At 42.2% G+C, this 19920-nt stretch overlaps 2 protein-coding genes and 1 long non-coding RNA gene across 4 annotated transcripts in view; 1 reads left to right on the top strand and 2 right to left on the bottom strand.

Annotated features, from left to right (window-relative positions):
* tmem106a (transmembrane protein 106A) overlaps positions 1–19920 on the top strand; it is a 33782-nt gene that overhangs the window by 5813 nt on the left and 8049 nt on the right. Inside the window, exon 2 of one of the 2 annotated variants that reach the window (XM_061909558.1) lies at positions 18178–18194. The gene's annotated coding sequence lies outside the window, so the exon portion shown is untranslated. Of the gene's footprint in view, positions 1–18177; positions 18195–19154; positions 19271–19920 lie in introns of those variants that run through there. The other variant, XM_061909560.1, reaches the window with a different exon arrangement.
* On the bottom strand, positions 507–6209 carry LOC133557120 (uncharacterized). The gene is made up of 3 exons (XR_009807702.1): positions 6088–6209; positions 5876–5941; positions 507–694 (listed from the first exon to the last, which is right to left on the bottom strand). It is a non-coding gene; the product is annotated as an uncharacterized LOC133557120 (long non-coding RNA).
* Positions 10647–14855, bottom strand: LOC133558296 (probable vesicular acetylcholine transporter-B). The gene has a single exon (XM_061909557.1). The coding sequence runs from the start codon at positions 14474–14476 to the stop codon at positions 12893–12895; it is 1584 nt and encodes a 527-aa protein (XP_061765541.1). The 5' UTR covers positions 14477–14855; the 3' UTR covers positions 10647–12892.

Raw genomic sequence — 19920 nt, 5'->3', positions numbered from 1 at the left:
AAATAATATGTTAATAATATTAATATTCTGCAAATATTTGTATCATGTCTATAGTACTTACAAATGAACACATATATATTCCAGTTAATGTCCAAAGTTTATATGAAAATGTAAAATATATGTTGATATTGAAAAAGGAAAGATAAGTGCTTATGATATCTCCTACCTCAGTGAAGCCAATTCAAAACTGCTCTGCTCTTTTGGCAAACATTTTGAAGTTATACGAAACAAAATAAATGGCCCAAAAAATCTTAAAAACAAATGTTCTTTAAACACTATTTTTTGAGGGGGAAGCGTTCGGCTAAAAAAATCAACACAAATAGTACCGTTGTTTTAGAAGTGCGTTGGTTAATCTGTCCTTCGCGGCGATGCTAAATGAGCAATTATCTCAATGGGCTTTTAAATGGACGCATGACCAACAATTATAATTAAAAAAAAAACGACAGGATTCCTTTTTCTTCACCATTTATTTTCCATCTTCTTTCGATTAGTCATGTCTTACCCAGTTCTCCGTCTTCTCCCTCCTCTCCAGGAGCTTCTTCTGCAGGACCTCCCCGGCGCCGCCCGCAGCGCCAAACTTCTCCACCAGGGCCTTGGTTTTGTCGAACTGCTCCGCCTTCACCAGGTGTCGCACACACCTCAGGTAGGTGTCCAGGGTTTGCTTGAGAGGGGGCACGGGGACCTTGGGTAACCCCTAACACACACACACACACACACACACACACACACACACACACACACACACAGATCACTCATTGCATGTAATGAACATAAAACCAGCTGTTGAATGTCACCCCCTCTTCAGTGATTGTTCATTAGTGAGATGGATAAAGGGGCGGGGCTTTAGCGACTTTAATTATTTGAGGGTTAATATTTCATCGTTAACGCTTCAAGGCCAATTAGTCGATAAATCCCCCACCGGGACTCCGAGATACTCTTGTCGTGTTTCTTTAAGGCGGGGAAATGCTAATGAACTCTCTTTTACCGTGTGATGTTGGTGCATTGCATACCGTTGCCGTGGGCGACCGGTTGTTAAGGTTGACCCGAGCTTTGGAATGATGGAGCCAATAGAGGATCTTTGTTTTTACTGTAGAGCTCAAAGAACCATATTAGGGCCTTAAAAACAGCAAAGCACTTCTGTCACGTAGAGGATATTCGACCTACATTAAATTCTTAAAAACAGCAGCGCACTTGTAATAATAATAATAATAGATGTTATTTGTTAAAAAAGCACTTTCCATTGAGCAAACAACCTCAAAGTGCTAGAGTGTATTCAAAAAATAATAATATTACAAATAAATAAGTAATAAAAACCAGAACTAGCATGCAAATATCTAAAAAAAGTTTTTTTTAAAAGCATCCACAGTCTGTGGTGCCCTCAGGTAGTCAGGGAGAGCGTTCCACAGACTAGGAGGCGGCGGAGCAGAAAGCCCGGTCTAATATTGTGTCAAGTAGAGGATCTTTGACTCACATTAATCCTTAAAAACAACAAAGCGCTTGTGTCAAGTAGAGGATCTTTGACCTACATTAAATCCTTAAAAAACGCAGCACACTTCTGTCAAGTAGAGGATCTTTGACCTACGTTAGGTCCTTAAAAACAGAATCGCACTTGTTTCAAGTTGAGGATCTTGGACCTACATAAAATCCTTAAAAACAGCAGCGCATTTGTGTCAAGTAGCGGATCTTTGACCTACATTAGGTCCTTAAAATAGCACAGCATGTCTGTCACGTAGAGGATTTTGACCTACATTAAGTCCTTAAAAAACAGCAGCACACTTGTTGTAATAATAATAATAATAATGATGGTAATAATAGATTTTCTTTGTAAAAAAGCACTTTCCATTGAGCAAACAACCTCAAAGTGCTACAGTGTATTAAAAAAATAATATTAATACAAATAAATAAGAAATAAAAACTAGAAATAGCACGCATATATCTAAAAAAATATTTTTTTAAAACCATCCACAGTCTGTGGTGCCCTCAGGTAGTCAGGGAGAGCGTTCCACAGACGAGGAGGCGGCGGAGCAGAAAGCCCGGTCTCCTATTGTGTCAAGTAGAGGATCCTTGACCCACATTAAATCCTTAAAAACAACAAAGCACTGGTGTCAAGTAGAGGATCTTTGACCGACATTAAATCCTTAAAAAATGCAGCACACTTCTGTCAAGTAGAGGATCTTTGACCTACGTTAGGTCCTTAAAAACAGAATCGTACTTGTTTCAAGTTGAGGATCTTGGACCTACATAAAATCCTTAAAAACAGCAACACAATTGTGTCAAGTAGAGGATCTTTGACCTACGTTAGGTCCTTAAAAACAGCAGCGCACTTGTGTCAATTAGAGGATCTTTGACATACATTAAATGCTTAAAAATAGCAGCGCACCTCTGTCAAGTAGAAGATCTTTGACCTACATTAGATCCTTAAAAAAAGCAGAGCACTTTTGTCAAGTAGAGGATCTTTGACCTACATAAAATCCTTAAAAATAGCAGCATACTTGTGTCAAGTAGAGGATCTTTGACCTATGTTAGGTCCTTAAAAACCGTAGCACACTTGTGTCAAGTAGAGGATGTTTGACCTACATTTAATCCTTAAAAACAGCAGCGCACTTCTGACAAGTAGAGGATCTTTGACCTACATTAAATCCTTAAAAACAGTAGCACACTTGTGTTAAGCAGAGGATCTTTGACATACATTAAATGCTTAAAAACAACAGCGCACCTCTGACAAGTAGAAGATCTTTGACCTACATTAGATCCTTAAAAACAGCAGTGCACTTTTGTCAAGTAGAGGATCTTTGACCAACATAAAATCCTTAAAAACAGCAGCGCACCTGTGTCAAGTAGAGGATCTTTGACCTACGTTAGGTCCTTAAAACCATAGCGCACTTGTGTCAAGTAGAGGATGTTTGACCTACATTTAATCCTTAAAAACAGCAGCGCACTTCTGTCAAGTAGAAGATCTTTGACCTACGTTAGGTCCTTAAAATCAGCAGCGGACTTCTGTCAAGTAGAGGATCTTTGACCTACATAAAATCCTTAAAAACAGCAGCGCACCTGTGTCAAGTAGAGGATATTTGACCTACGTTAGGTCCTTAAAAACCATAGCGCACTTGTGTCAAGTAGAGGATGTTTGACCTACATTAAATCCTTAAAATCAGCAGCGGACTTCTGTCAAGTAGAGGATCTTTGACCTACACGTTAGATCCTTAAAAACAGCACAGCACTCCATTCTTTGATCCACATGAGGTCTTCAATAACAGCAAAACACTTATGTCCCGTAAAGAATCTTTGACCTGCGTTAGGTATTTAAAAACAGCAGTGCACCTTTGTCATGTAGAGGATCTTTGACCTGTATCAGGTCCTTAAAAAACAGCATAGCACTTCTATGGCGTAGAGGATCTTTGATCTACATTAAGTCTTTAAAAACGGCAAAGCACTTCTTTCATATAGATTATCTTTGACTGACTTACACTAGATCCATAAAAAGAGCAGTGCACTTCTGCCGTGGAGAGGATCTTTGACCTACATTAGGTCCATAAAAACAGCGCAGCACTTCAATCATATAGAGGATCTTTGATCTATGTTAGATCCTTAAAAACAGCTAAGCACCTTTGTCATGCAGAGGATCTTTGGCCTACATTCGGGTCCTTAAAAATAGCAGAGCACCTTTGTCATGTAGAGAATCTTTGAACTGCATTAGATCCTTAAAAACAGAAGAGCACTTCTGTCATATTGATGATCTTTGACCTACATTAGATCCTTAAAAACAGCAGAGCACTTCTGTTGTGTAGAGGATCTTTGACTTGCGTTTTTTGCAGTAGTTCTTTTAAAAGAGCCCTTGCGTCATGTCGATAATCTTGGACTCGTGTTTTAGTAAGAGGGTCTTAAGATCAGCACAGCACTCCTGTCATGAAGAGGATCTTTGACTAGCGAATGTGAAGCAGATTCCTGAAAATATCAGATTGCACTCCTCTTATAGAGGATCTTTGACTTGCGTTTTTGCAGTAGTTTTTCAAAAAGAGCACTTGCGTCATGTCCATAATCTTGGACTCGTGTTTTAGTTAGAAGTTCTTAAAACCAGCACAGCACTCCTGTCATGAAGAGGATCTTTGACTAACTTATGTGAAGCAGATTCCTGAAAACATCCGATTGCACTCTTATAGAGGATCTTTGACTTGCGTTTTTGCAGTACTTCTTCAAAAAGAGCACTTGCGCCATGTCCATAACCTTGGACTTGTGTTTTAGTAAGAGGTTCTGAAAATCAGCACATCACTCCTGTCATAAAGAGGATCTTTGACTAACGTATGTGAAGCAGATTCCTGAAAACTGAAAACACCCGATTGCACTCCTCTTGTAGAGGATCTTTGACTTGCGTTTTTGCAGTAATTCTCTAAAAAGAGCACTTGCGTCACACAGATAATCTTGGACTCGTGTTTTAGTAAGAGGTTCTTAAAATCAGCATATCACTCCTGCCATAAAGAGGATCTTTGACTAATGTATGTGAAGCAGATTCCTGAAAACATCCCATTGCACTCCTCTTATAGAGGATCTTTGACTTACGTTTTTGCAGTAGTTGTCTAAAAAGAGCACTTGCGTCATCTAGATCATCTTGGACTTGTGTTTTAGTAAGAGGTTCTTAAAATCAGCACAGCACTCCTGTCATAAAGAGGATCTTTGACTAGCGAATGTGAAGCAGATTCCTGAAAATATCAGATTGCACTCCTCTTATAGAGGATCTTTGACTTGCGTTTTTGCAGTAGTTCTTCAAAAAGAGCACTTGCGTCATGTCCACAATCTTGGACTCGTGTTTTAGTTAGAAGTTCTTAAAACCAGCACAGCACTCCTGTCATAAAGAGGATCTTTGACTAACTTATGTGAAGCAGATTCCTGAAAACATCCTATTGCACTCCTCTTATAGAGGATCTTTGACTTACGTTTTTGCAGTAGTTGTCTAAAAAGAGCACTTGCGTCATCTAGATAATCTTGGACTTGTGTTTTAGTAAGAGGTTCTTAAAACCAGCACAGCACTCCTGTCATAAAGAGGATCTTTGACTAACGTATGTGAAGCAGATTCCTGAAAATATCAGATTGCACTCCTCTTATAGAGGATCTTTGACTTGCGTTTTTGCAGTACTTCTTCAAAAAGAGCACTTGCGCCATGTCCATAACCTTGGACTCGTGTTTTAGTTAGAAGTTCTTAAAATCAGCACGTCACTCCTGTCATAAAGAGGATCTTTGACTAATGTATGTGAAGCAGATTCCTGAAAACATCCAATTGCACTTTTCTTATAGAGGATCTTTGACTTACGTTTTTGCAGTAGTTGTCTAAAAAGAGCACTTGCGTCATCTAGATCATCTTGGACTTGTGTTTTAGTAAGAGGTTCTTAAAATCTGCAAAGAAGATCTTTGACTAACTTATGTGAAGCGGATTCCTGAAAACATCTGATTGCACTCTTCTTATAGAGGATCTTTGACTTGTGCTTTTGCAATAACTCCCTAAAAACAGCGCGGTGTCTTGTTTGATAAATTTATTTGTGAGTTTATTATCCATGAGTCGGTGACGTTAACATTTTTATACTTTTTAGAGCCATGTCTTAGCAATATGTATAACAAATAATAATAAATAATAACAAATAATAAAAGCAAAGGGAGACGTCCTTTTCTCCTTGTACCTAATGTTTTGGCCAATTGCTGTGCAGTGCTTTTAGCGCCCATAGCGGTGGGTCGGCGGTACTGCAGGAGCTGTCCCGCGTGCTGAAGTTGCTGCTTCTAACAGTACAGCATCACAAAGCATTTTAGACATTAAAAACTGTTTGTTTTTGTAAATGATTTAAGTAATAAAGATAAAAAAATAAGAAAAAGTAAGGAAGAGACATACTTTTGGGTCGCCGGTGGTGTTTCTTTCCAGAAGCGGCATCACTGACGGAGGCAAACAGCCTACAGCCTGCAGGGAGCGTGCAAAAAAAAAAGACATGGGGAATTTTCTGCAAAACTACTCTTCAAATTCACTTCCTTTGAAGTGACCAACACGAGGCTAAAATAAGACTTTGCATGCATCAACGCCGTTAAAAAAAAAAGTCTCCTTCTTACCTGCTTGGAAGATGTCCCCTGTTAGGGACAGCGAGGAGGAGCGGCGGCGACGTGTCCCGCCCGCCGCGTCTCGGGCTGGCTAGTGACGCTCCACGGGAAAAGGCGGCGTGGAGGAAGATGCTGAAGGGAGGAAGGTGTTGGGTGAGTCTACCTACCCCACCCCTCCTCAACCCACCCGCACAACACCACCCATCAACATCATCAGTACTCCACCCCGCAGGCACCAGACTCCTCCCATCAAAATCTGTTTGCGCATCTTATTATCTGACCCCCCCAACCCCTCCCCCTCCCCTGCATCCCAGCATCCAACAATTCACCTGCACTTTTGCTCATCATTGCAGGCTTTTTTTTTTAATATGGGACGATAAAATACACACACAAAAAAAAAACCACTTCACTTAGGGGGGGGGGCGGGGGGCGTGAGAGGCAATAGAGTAATAACTTTAATTCTGACACACAGGTAAATAAATATTCATTTACGAAGGGGTGAAAAAAATAATGTCGCCGGGAAAAATTTAATTATGAACAAATTGCCTTGGGGGGGCTGTGGAAAGGGGGGCGTGAGAGGCAACAGCGTAAAAGCATGTTTAGTGTTAGTAAAGAACTATCTTGACACATTCAAGATAAAAAATATATACATACTTTAGAAAATGTATCTTTGAGAAAAAATTTACGATCCGCAGGTTGTAAAAAGCCCCTTTAATAGAGTGTTTCTTAAATGGGGGGGGGGCGTGAGAGCCAAAAGCGTAATAGTTTTAGTACTGTTTTGACTTAAAAAGATTTTTAAAAAAAAAGAGATTTACTTCATGGGGGCCTGTGAAATAACTTAGACCCCAAGAAAAATTTAACTGTGAGCAAAAACGCACAGGGGGGGTTACCGGGGAAAGCGGGGTGTGAGAGGCGACAGCGTGATAATATCTTTAATTTTGGTAAAGATCTATCTTTACATATATAACTAATAAAGATTTACTTCGGGTGGGTGAAAAAAATGATGTCCCTGAGGCAATTGGAGGGCGGTGGGTGCCATGAAGCGCCAGGAAAAGGGGGTGTGAGAGGCAACAGCTAATCACATATTTAGCGTTAGTAAAGAACTATCTTGACAAATACAGATACCAAAAAAATATATATTTACTTTGGGGGTGGGCATTTTTTGTTAAATAGGGGGTGGGAGGCGCAGTGAGGTGTGGTGGGAAGGGGGGCTTGAGAGGCAACAGCGTAAAAGCATATTTAGTGTTAGTAAAGAACTATCTTGACACATTCAAGATAAAAAATATATACGTACTTTAGAAAATGTATCTTTGAGAAAAAATTTACGATACGCAGGTTGTAAAAAGCCCCTTTAATAGAGTGTTTCTTAAATTGGGGGGTGGGGGGCATGAGAGCCAAAAGCGTAATAGTTTTAGTACTGTTTTGACTTATAAAGATGGGGGTCTGGGGTCGGAGAAAGGGGGGGGCGTGAGAGGCAACAGCATCTATAAAGAAATGTATGTATTTACTTCAACTATCTTGAACTATATTGGCAAATACAGATACAAAAAATATATATAGTTACTTCAGGGGGGGCGTGAAAAAAATTATGTCCCCTGGAAATTTTAACTTTGAGCAAATTCTAAACAACCCCTTTGATAGTGTGTTAATTAAATAGTGGGCCGGGTCGGAGATAGGGGGGGGGGGGGGGGGGGGCGTGAGAGGCAACAGCATCTTTAGTGTTAGTAACTATAAAGAAATATATGTATTTACTTCAACTATCTTGAACTATATTGGCAAATACAGATAAAAAATATATATATTTACTTCAGGGGGGGGCGTGATAAAAATTATGTCCCCTGGAAATTTTAACTTTGAGCAAATTCCAAACAACCCCTTTGATAGTGTGTTAATTAAATAGTGGGCCGGGTCCCTTTCGGGTCTGGGGTCGGAGAAAGGGGGGGGCGTGAGAGGCAACAGCATCTATAAAGAAATATATGTATTTACTTCAACAATCTTGAACTATATTTGCAAATACAGATAAAAAAATATATAGTTACTTCAGGGGGGGGGCGTGAAAAAAATTATGTCCCCTGGAAATTTTAACTTTGAGCAAATTCCTAACAACCCCTTTGATAGTGTGTTAATTAAATAGTGGGTCAGGGGTTGGAAAAAGGGAGGGGGGGGGGGGTGCGTGAGAGGCAACAGCATCTTTAGTGTTAGTAACTATAAAGAAATATATGTATTTACTTCAACTATCTTGAACTATATTGGCAAATACAGATAAAAAAATATATATATATATTTGCTTCAGGGGGGGCGTAAAAAAAAAAAATCTCCCCTGGAAATTTTAACTGAGCAAATTCCAAACAGCAACCCTTTGATAGTGTGTTAATTAGTGGGTCAGGGGTCAGAAAAAGGGAGGGGGTGGCGGGGGGGGCGTGAGAGGCAACAGCACATTTAGTGTTAGTAACTATAAAAAAGCTATATATATTTACTTCAAAATTAGCATGAAAAAAAATTGAGAACTGCTCTCACCTGACACTTCACGCAAGCATATTTTTTTTCTTTCTTTCCTTCTTTCTTTCTTCTTCTCATATTTTGATGATAAATGCACAATAGTATAAGAAATAACCCAAACCACAGGCGTCTGGCAGATTCCAACAGATTTATTAAACCCACAGTAAATAAATGAACACATATTTATTTATCATAATCTCACACGCGCACACACACACACACACACACACACACACACGCACGCACGCACACACACACACACACACACACACACACGCACACACACACACACACACACACACACATGCACTTTCCAGTGGTCCACGCTTGATTAATGAAGTCTTTACATTGTGCATCGTTGTGCTATGTCACATATGTACAAACATGACGGTACATTTAATTCCAAACAACAACAATAAAAATATAATACCGACCAGGCCTTTTTGTTAAAAATGTCATTTCTCCCAACAAATACTCAAACGTGGTCTCTTAAAAAAAAAAACAAAAAAAAAAAGTACTTCTTTAAAAAATATATGTAGAGATATAGGCTTCTTTTTTTTGTGTGTGCTCTTTATAGTTGGTCCCACATTAATACGTGACAATCTTTTCTAGACACTGTGACGAACATGACGTGGACACGATCACAACCAAGAGAAGAAAAGGGCGGGGGGGGGCGTGATTTTATTGATCGGGGTATTGCACATTAATTCAGTGTTTTTCAACCACTAGAGTGCCGGGACGCCAGTTAATATAATCCGCAATTGATGTGCTGTTGCTGAGTGTTGCTGAGTTTAGATGTCGGGAACAGGTCGTGTGAGACTACAATTTTTTTTTTTTGTCATAATCACAATATGCAGCCGACAGCGGAAGGCAGAGTGCAGGTAAAAAAATGTCAAAATAAACAAAAGGCGAGCGCTGCCAAGATCAGGCATTGAAGCTTTGGGATAGCTATGTAAAGCAAAACGGAACTGGCCGCAAAGTAAACAAAACACAAAACGCTGGACGACAGCAAAGACTTACGGCGTGCGGAGCAGCAGACGGCGTCCACAAAGTGGAATCCGAACATGACACGACAATCAACAATTTCCGTGCAAAGAAGGGGTAGCGTCCGCGCAGCTCGGATGGTCTTGATTGCGAAAACAGACATGAAACTGCAACGGAAAAATACCAACAAAATAGGAGCGCAAGACAAGAACTAAAACATTACACACAGGAAAACACCCAGAAAAAAACCAAATAAGTCACGGCGTGATGTGACAGTAGACAAGAGCTATGTCTAAGTTACAGTTTTAAAGTAGTGTGGGTGGCACTGGGAGCAGGTGGGTCAAGTGTCTTGCCTAAGGACTCGGGTGGCAGAAGCGGGGATCGAACGTGGAACCCTAAAGTTGCTGGCACGGCCACTTTACCAACTGAGCTATACCGCCTCTGGTATGGCGCAAACCAGCGATAATTTCAATAGTTATAATCATTTTCGTCTTGGTTATCCTATTTGTCCCCTGATGTTAAAAAGGCAATAACCAATCAAAACAAAACGCACGTCGACAACAACGATAACGTTTATTATTATTATTATTATTATTATTAATAATAAACACGTCCTGTCCAGCCACCCAGGCAAATCCTATTAATGATGTAGATCAGGGGTGGCAAACTCATTTTAGATGGAGAAAAATCTACTCCGAAATGGTAAAATCACGGCACGATAACTTAAAAATAAAGACAACTTCAAATTGTTTTCTTTGTTTGAAAATAAAACAAGCACATTCTAACAATTTTTTTTTTTTTACACTTGCATGTTGCGGTTAATTGTATTCTATCTTTATTTGTCGTTATTTATATTTTCGGAATAAAATATGTTATAATGTTCATCAGTCATGCACGGTTGGATATGAGTTAAATTGCAAATCCAATTAATTACTTTTTATCGTCAATATCGGTTACTTCAGGGGTGTCCAAACTTTTTCCACAGCGGGCCATTGTGATATTTTTCATTTTCAAAACATGACAAAATATATGGATTTTTTTTTTTTTTTTTTAATCCTTAGGACTCCTGGGGAGCATAGAGGGTTAAAAATAAGTGACATTACTATTATTATTATTATTTATTTAATGCTTACAGTAAATCTCTATGTCAAAAACAAATAAGGTTTTATGCCTTTTCTGTCAAAGACAACTTTGTTTTTTATAGTAAAACTGCAGTATTTAGATAGATAGATAGTACTTTATTGATTCCTTCAGGAGAGTTCCTTTATTTAACAATTAAATCCCTCAAAGATCAATAATGCAGGACACCATTGATTTTAATTATATAATATTTTTAAGTCATCACAGTGAAAAGTTAAATAAAATCCTACTAAATATATTTGAGATCCGAAAGGTTCCCCACTCACAAAGTGATACATTTTTATTATTGTTTTTTTTTTTTTTTTTACTTTTAACACTTAAATTTCAAGATCAAGATCCGACGTATCCGTCGATTTTAAGTTCGAACTGTTATTGTGTTCGTTTTATGCTCTTTTGTCAAAACGTTGACCACACAACATATGCAATATTTTTTTCCACATCAAACAGTTTTAAAAGAGATAATTTTTAAGTAATTATAACATAGATTATTTTGTCCTTTTTTTTTTTTTTCGAGCAATGAAAAAAAAAAAAAGAAAATAAACACAAAAGGAGCACAAAAAAAAAACGCGTCAACTTTTTCTCATTAGATTTCACCTCATTCCACTTTTGGGGCAGTATAGCTCGAGGGTTGCAGGTTCAATCCCCGCTTCTGCCATCCTAGTCACTGCTGTTGTGTCCTTGGGCAAGACACCTTTCCCCCAGTGCCACCCACACTGGTTTAAAAATGGAACTTAGATATTGGGTTTCCCTATGTAAAGCGCCAAGAGTCACTAGAGCATGGGTGTCAAACTCTGGCCCGCCGTGTAGTTTCATTTGGCCCTTGAGGTAATATCACATTAAGATTAGAGCTGGCCCGCCAGGCCAGCTGCATTCACCGCTGATACTCATACTTGCCAACCCTCACGATTTTCCCGGGAGACTCCCAAAGTTCAGTGCCCCTCCCAAAAATCTTCCTGGGCAACCATTCTTCCGAATTTCTCCCAATTTCCACCCGGACAACAATATCGGGGGCGTGCCTTTTAGCGTCCTCTACAGCCTGTCGTCACATCCGCTTTTTCGTGCCGGTCCGGTCCCATATATATGCTGCTTTAACACACACAAGTGAATGCAAGGCATACTTGATCAACAGCCATGAGGGTCACACTGAGGGTGGCCGTATAAATAACTTTAACACTTTTACAAATATGCGCCACACCAAACAAGAATGACAAACACATTTCGGGAGAACATCCGCACTGTAGCACAACATAAACTCAACAGAAGAAATACCCAGAACCCCTTGCAGCACTAACTTCCTGGACGCCACAATATACACCCCCGCTACCACCAAACCCCGCTTCCCCAATTTTTATTTACATTTTATTTGATACTCGATTTTGTATGTAAAGCTACATATGCCTTGCTTATGTAGCTCGGTTGGTAGAGTGGCCGTGTCAGCAACTTGAGGGTTGCAGGTTCGATTCCCGCTTCCACCATCCTAGTCACTGCCGTTGTGTCCTTGGGCAAGACACTTTACCCACCTGCTCCCAGTGCCACCCACACTGGTTTAAATGTAACTTAGATATTGGGTTTCACTATGTAAAGCGCTTTGAGTCACTTGAGAAAAGCGCTATATAAATATAATTCACTTCACTTGTTTAATATTCAATGCAAAACTTGTTTGGGTCCCTATTAAAAGGTTAATTTGTTCAACTTGGGTCCCCGGCTTTGTTCAGTTTTACGTTTTGGCCCACTCTCTATTTGAGTTTGACATCCCTGCACTGGAGAAAAGCGCTATATAAATATAAATCACTTCACTTGTTTAATATTCAATGCAAAACTTGTTTGGGTCCCTATTAAAAGGTTAATTTGTTCAACCTGGGCCCGCGGCTTTGTTCAGTTTTAAATTTTGGCCCACTCTCTATTTGAGTTTGACATCCCTGCACTAGAGAAAAGCGCTATATAAATATAATTCACTTCACTTCGCTTTAAAAAAAACAAACATATATATATATATATTTTTGCAATACTATCAATTTTGCAATTTTTGCAGAATGTGTGGCGGGCCGCACTTTGGACACCCCTGGGTTACTTAGTTTATTTTATTTTTTTTATGGTTCTGGATTATTTTTCAATGACAAAAAAAAATCGGTTGAAAAACACTGCATTAGTCGGGATGATGGGGCCCGGCGTCTTTCGGCGAGGCGCGCCCGCCTCAGGTGAACTCCGGGCCGGACGACTCCTCGGAGGGCGACCGCTGCTGCTGCGCCCTGTACGCGTCGAAGCCGTTCTCGTCCACGGGCAGGCAGTTCCCCGCCGCGCGGTATCCCGTCGTCTTCTTCTTCTTCTTCTCGGCGCGCCGCTCCTCCAGGCGGATGGCGTCGTAGAGCCCCTGCGGAGCCTCCTCCAGCAGCGTGTCCCGCTCCGAGTGGGACGGCCGCATCTGGCAGACGTTGCGCAGCAGCAGCAGCGCGGGCGCGTAGAGCACGTTGACCAGCCCCATGCCCAGGTTGAGCTGCACGAAGCCCGAATTGTGCACGATCTGGCCGGCCACCACGGGGCCCATGGCGTACGCCACCGAGTAGGAGATGTCCGCGATGGCGTACACGCTGCCGTAGACGGAGACGTGGCGCACGTCCACCAGGAAGGCCAGCGTGGGCAGCAGCGCCGTGTCCACCAGCGCGATGCCGAAGCAGATGCCGCAGAGCGGGGCGATGAGCTCCTCGAAGGTCTTGCAGGCCGGCACCGTGCAGGAGCTGGCCCCGATGATGACCATGCCCAGGGCGCCGTAGAACCACTGCAGGTTGGGGTGACGCGCGGCCAGCTTGACGGTGATGTAGACGCCGAGGACGTGCGGGAAGAAGGCCGGCAGCCAGGTGAGGCCCATCTGCCACTGCGTGGAGTGCATGGTGGTCTCCATCCAGTTGGAGATGGTGGGCTCCAGGAAGGCCAGCGGGATGTTGCACACCGTCAGCGCGCCCGCCACCACCGCGATGTAGGGGTCGATCATGAGCCGGTAGATGGGGGTGCCCACCGGCATGTTCTCTCGAGTCCTGTTGGAGAAGGGCCGGATGAGGGCCAGGAAGAAGACGCCGTCCAGCAGGCAGATGAGGGCCAGCACCAGGAAGGGCACCCGCTTGCCCACGAACTCGTACAGCACGCCGCCGAAAGGAGGCGCCACCAGGCTCCCGAAGGAGATGAAGGCCAGCGCGATGCCCAGCGCCCGGCTGCGCTCCGCCTCCTCCGTGTACTTGTCGGCGATCATCGCGATGCCGGAGGTGTCCGCGAAGGCCGAGCCCAGCCCCTGCAGGCTGCGCGCGGCGAACAGCGTGGCGTAGTTCTCCCCGAAGGCGAAGATGCACGTGGACAGGAACATGACCGTCAGGCCGATCAAGAGCGGGATGTCGTAGCCCACGCGGTCGATGAAGGTGCCGCTGAGCGGGTTGACCAGCAGCTGCAGGATGGCCTTGGAGGCGAACAGAACCCCGATCTGGATGTCCAGGTTGTTGCGGTTGCGCGCCGCGTCCTGCTGGCCGGTGCCGTTGCCGGTGCCGTTAGGGTGCAGGACGAGGTGGACGTGCTCCGCCTGCTCGCTCTCCAGGTCGGCCAGGTAGTCCGGGATGATGGGCACGATGACCATGTAGAGCATGTTGTCCAGGAGCAGCGCCACGCACACGATGACCAGGATGATGCGCCGCTGCTGGTGCGGGTCGCGCATGGCGGTGCTCAGCTGCTTGGTGCGCGCGCCCATCTCGGACAGTTTGAGGGCCAACCCGGACGGTCCGCCCTCAGGATTCATTGTGCGTCTTTTTTTTTGTTTTTGTTTGTATACCCCCCACCCTTAAAAAAAATACAAAAATGTGCTTCTTCTCCTCTCAGTGCCGCTCTCGCGTCATACCTGGACGCCGCGGTCCTCCCCGCGCCCGTGCGTAAAAGCGAAGATCGCAGCCATCTGGTCTTTTTACGCGGGCTTTTCGCGGCTTGAGCGCCGGTTGACTTCCATCCTCGCCGCCTTCTCCACCTGTGGCACTTTGGCGCGCGGCTCTGACCGCGTGGGCGCTGCCTTCCTGGCCATTGGAGCACATTAACGCGCGGGTTTTGCTCCTGGCCACCCTCCTCCTCCTCCTCCTCTCTTTCCACGCAGATGTGACATCAGCACCGGCGACCTGACTGCATGCCTTCCACACTTTGCCCACTTTATGCTAATTCGACCCCCACTCCCCCCAACCCCCGCCACGACGCTTCAACCAATGAGAGACACCGTGGGCTCCTCCATCTTCCAATTAGAACCCTAATGTCATCCCTTAAGTTCTCTCCCACAAAATGATTTGCTTATTTTTAATCCAAAATGACACTTTTCTTTTTTCTTTTCTTTTTTCTTTTTACATTACCTGAATGTATCATTTGCCAGGACACTAACAAAAATAACAATAATAAGCATTCAAGCACTTCCGGTTCTATTCCCAAGCAAATAAGACAACAAACGTGTCTTGATAACAGTGTTAACCAAACTAGGGTCCGCGGGCCGGATCCAGCCCGCCAGCATTCAAGTTCTGGCCCGCGGGAAGTCCAAGTACATTTTTTTATTTTTATTTTTTTTAAATCTGTCCTTTCTAATCCACTTTCTACGGCTTGCTGCTTGTTACTCTTAGAGTCTCCGATAGCCGCTCAGGCAAATGCATTTTATGATATCATACATTTCCATATGAGTTGGGAAATGGTGTTAGATGTAAATATAAACGGAATACAATGATTTGCAAATCATTTTCAAGCCATATTCAGTTGAATATGCTACAAAGACAACATATTTCATGTTCAAACTGATAAACTTTTTTGTTTTTTGTGCAAATAATCATTAACTTTAGAATTTGATGCCAGCAACACGTGACAAAGAAGTTGGGAAAGGTGGCAATAAATACTGATAAAGTTGAGAAATGCTCATCAAACACTTATTTGGAACATCCCACAGGTGTGCAGGCTAATTGGGAACAGGTGGGTGCCATGATTGGCTATAAAAGCAGCTTCCATGAAATGCTAAGTAATTCACAAACAAGGATGGGGTGAGGGTCACCACTTTGTAAGCAAATTGTCAAACAGTTTTAGAACAACATTTCTCGACGAGCTATTGCAAGGAATTTAGGGATTTTACCATCTATGGTCCGTAAAATCATCAAAAGGTTCAGAGAATCTGGAGAAATCACTGCACGTAAGTGATGATATTACGGATCGTTGATCCCACAGGCGGTACTGCATTCAAAACAGACATCAGTGTGTAAAGGATATCACCACATGGGCTCAGGAACACTTCATAAAACCACTGTCAGTAACTACAGTTGGTCGCTACATCTGTTAAAACTCTACTATGCAAAGCCAAACCCATTTATATCAACAACACACAGGAATGCCGCTGGCTTCTTTGGGCCCGAGCTCATCTAAGATGGACTGATGCAAAGTGGAAAAGTGTTCTGTGGTCTGACGAGTCCACATTTCAAATTATATTTGGAAACTGTGGACGTGGTGTCCTCCAGAACAAAGAGGAAAATAACCATCCGGATTGTTATAGGCGCAAAGTTCAGAAGCCAGCATGTGTGATGGTATGGGGGAGTATTAGCGACCGAGACATGGGTAACTCACACATCTGTGAAGGCACCATTAATGCTGAATGGTCCATACAGGTTTTGGAGCAACATATGTTGTCATCCAAGCCACGTGTTACAACAGCGTGGCTTCGTAGTAAAAGAGTGTGGGTACTTTCCTGGCCCGCCTGCAGTCCAGACCTGTCTCCCATCGAAAATGTGTGGTGCATTATGAAGCGTAAAATACGACAGTGGGACTGTTGAAGGACTGAAGCTCTACATAAAACAAGAATGGGAAATAATTCCACTTTCAAAGCTTCAACAATTATTTTCCTCAGTTCCCAAACGTTTATTGAGTGTTGTTAAAAGAAAAGGTGATGTAACACAGTGGTGAACATGCCCTTTCCCAACTACTTTGGCACGTGTTGCATCCATGAAATTCTAAGTTAATTATTATTTGCAAAAAAAAAAAAAGTTTATGAGTTTGAACATCAAATAATCTTGACTTTTTAGTGCATTCAACTGAATATGGCTTGAAAAGGATTTGCAAATCATTGTATTCCGTTTATATTTACATCTAACACCATTTCCCAACTCATATGGAAACGGGGTTTGTATATATATATGTACATATATATATATATATATATATATATATATATATATATATATATATATATATATATATATATATATATATATAAATATATATATATATAAATATATATATATAAATATATATATACATATATAAAAGCCCGGCCCCCGGCCAAATTATTTTAACCCAATGCGGCACCCGGGTCAAAAAGTTTGGGGACGCCTGATGTTAACAATCATACACAAGCAGTGGTGTCCAAAGTGTGGGACGCTGCAAATTTTTTTAACAGCCCCGCGACACATTTAAAAAAAATACTATTACCAAACAAGAACATAAAAATGTGTAATAAAAGAGCAAACACGTGAAATACAACCTATTTTACCTTGATGGAAATAAAGCAATAACTAATCAAAATGTTAACAACAATGACAAAAGTTACTGACTTTTCAAAAAAGAATATATATATATATATATATATATATATATATATATATATATATATATATATATATATATATATATATATATATATTTTTTTTTTTTTTTTTTTTTTTTTTTTTTTTTTTTTTCCACGGTGGCAGAGGGGTTAGTGCGTCTGCCTCACAATACGAAGGTCCTGCAGTCCTGGGTTCAAATCCAGGCTCGGGATCTTTCTGTGTGGAGTTTGCATGTTCTCCCCGTGAATGCGTGGGTTCCTTCCGGGTACTCCGGCTTCCTCCCACCTCCAAAGACATGCACCTGGGGATAGGTTGATTGGCAACACTAAATGGTCCCTAGTGTGTGAATGTGAGTGTGAATGTTGTCTGTCTATCTGTGTTGGCCCTGTGATGAGGTGGCGTCTTGTCCAGGGTGTACCCCGCCTTCCGCCCGATTGTAGCTGAGATAGGCGCCAGCGCCCCCCGCGACCCCGAAAGGGAATAAGTGGTAGTAAATGGATGGATGGATTGATGGATTGTTTGGAAAACATCTGCTGAATTGTCACTTGTTATCTCTGCTGTAGATCCTGAAAATAAAAAAGTTGAACAGTGCTTGGCTTCTCTCTTTAAAGCAAATAATATTATTGTGCAAGAACTGCGCTGCCTTGCAAGAAAATAAACACAATTTGTGTACTATGACTTATTTGACAGCAGCAGTGCACCCATTCGGCCGCTAGAGGACAGCACAAGTGGGCTGTCGTCCGAAGAAGGCGGAAGTGTGTTTGTTTACCCCGGAAATAACTTTTCTTCAACAGGAAATGACTTAGTAGGCGCGCACCGAGCGGAAGTCAGCAGCTGCAGAAGCAGCACTCATGCTCTCAAAAGCAGCACTCATCATCTCAAAACACTCGACTTGGCTGACAAAAGGTGAGTTCTTTTACCTCCTCAGATAAACTCCAAGACAGCTTATTTGGAAGACCTATTAAGCGAGCTCCGTCACCCATGGTGTCCACGGACCAACTAATGTATCTAAGATCCATGTTCTGATGTTTAAATGTTTAAATGTTAGTTGTCTGCTTGTGTTTTTCTTCTGTTAAGAAAGCAATGATGCACTTTGTCCAAGACTAATTTCCCCGCGGGGAAAATAAATTGAACATTGATGGCGTCCACAGACCAACAAATGTATCCATGCGTTTTTATTGAGAATTTCACGCAAGTTAATTGTATAAATATATACTTATATAATAGTTATTTATAATATATGTAAGTGTGTTAATGTAAATGTGTATCACAGAAAGTAGGTAAGTGGCGGAGTGATATCAAAAGCGACCACGCTTGTCATTCGGTCACACACGAGGGTGTGCAGGCCAGGCAGGTCCGGTGGGAAACATGTACTCCTCAAATATTAAAAATATTCATTATAATTTCGGTTTCTCATAATAATGAGGTGGGCAGCACGGTGGAAGAGGGGTTAGTGCATCTGCCTCACGATACGAAGGTCCTAAGCAGTCGTGGGTTAAATCCCTAGCTCAGGATCTTTCTGTGTGGACTTTGCATGTTCTCCCCGTGACTGCGTGGCTTTTACTCCGGCTTCCTCCCACCTCCAAAGACATGCACCTGGGGGTAGGCCCCTCCCACCTCCAAAGACATGCACCTTGGGGTAGGCCCCTCCCACCTCCAACAACATGCACCTGGGGGTAGGCCCCTCCCACCTCCAAAGACATGCACCTGGGGATAGGCCCCTCCCACCTCCAAACACATGCACCTGGGAATAAGCCCCTCCCACCTCCAAAGATATGCACTTGGGGATAGGCCCCTCCCACCTCCAAAGACATGCACCTGGGGATAGGTTGATTGGCAACACTAAATGGTCCCTAGTGTGTGAATGTTGTTTGTCTGTCTGTGTTGGCCCTGCGATGTGCTGGCGCCTTGTCCAGGGTGTACCCTGCCTTCCGCCCGAATGCAGCTGAGATAGACTCCAGCAACCCCAAAAGAGACAAGCGGTAGAAAATGGATGATGGATGAATGGACAACCATGTGGTGTTGAAATGATCATTGTCATTATTATTAGGCTAATTATTTGGTATTTACTTGTTTATGGTTGAATGTCTGCAGAAAATATACAAATGTTTATATGTGAGTAATAGTTCAAGTAAAAGTAGCAATGATAGTCACACACAGACTAGGTGTGGTGATATTATTCTCTACATTTGACCCATCAGCCTTGAGGGGAGCAGTGAGCAGCAGTGATTACTGCCCCTAGGAATCATTTTTGGTGATTTAATGCCCAATTCCAAGCCTTGATGCTAAGTGCCAAGCAGGGAGGTAATGAGTCCCATTTTTAGTCTTTGGTATGACTCGGCCGGGGTTTGAACTCACAACCTACCATCTCAGGGTGGACACTCTACATACATATTCATAATAATAATAATTGTTTGATTCTATTACACAATCCTGATATTGTACAGCTGCTTATTGTGTGTACTAGTAGGGAGGGTTAAATGGGACTTAATGATTACTCTTTTACTGTTCAATGATATTTAGCTCTTTATTTATTTAATTATTTCCTGTTTTAATAATTATTTCATGTTGTAATTATGTATTGATTAGGGATGCACCGATTAATCGGTAACCGAATATATTCGGCCGAATA

This window comes from Nerophis ophidion, linkage group LG08 (genome assembly GCF_033978795.1).
Source record: "Nerophis ophidion isolate RoL-2023_Sa linkage group LG08, RoL_Noph_v1.0, whole genome shotgun sequence".
Taxonomy (NCBI): Eukaryota; Metazoa; Chordata; class Actinopteri; order Syngnathiformes; family Syngnathidae; genus Nerophis; species Nerophis ophidion.
Note: the sequence above shows the minus strand (reverse complement) of the source record. Positions and strands in the feature narration are given on the sequence as shown.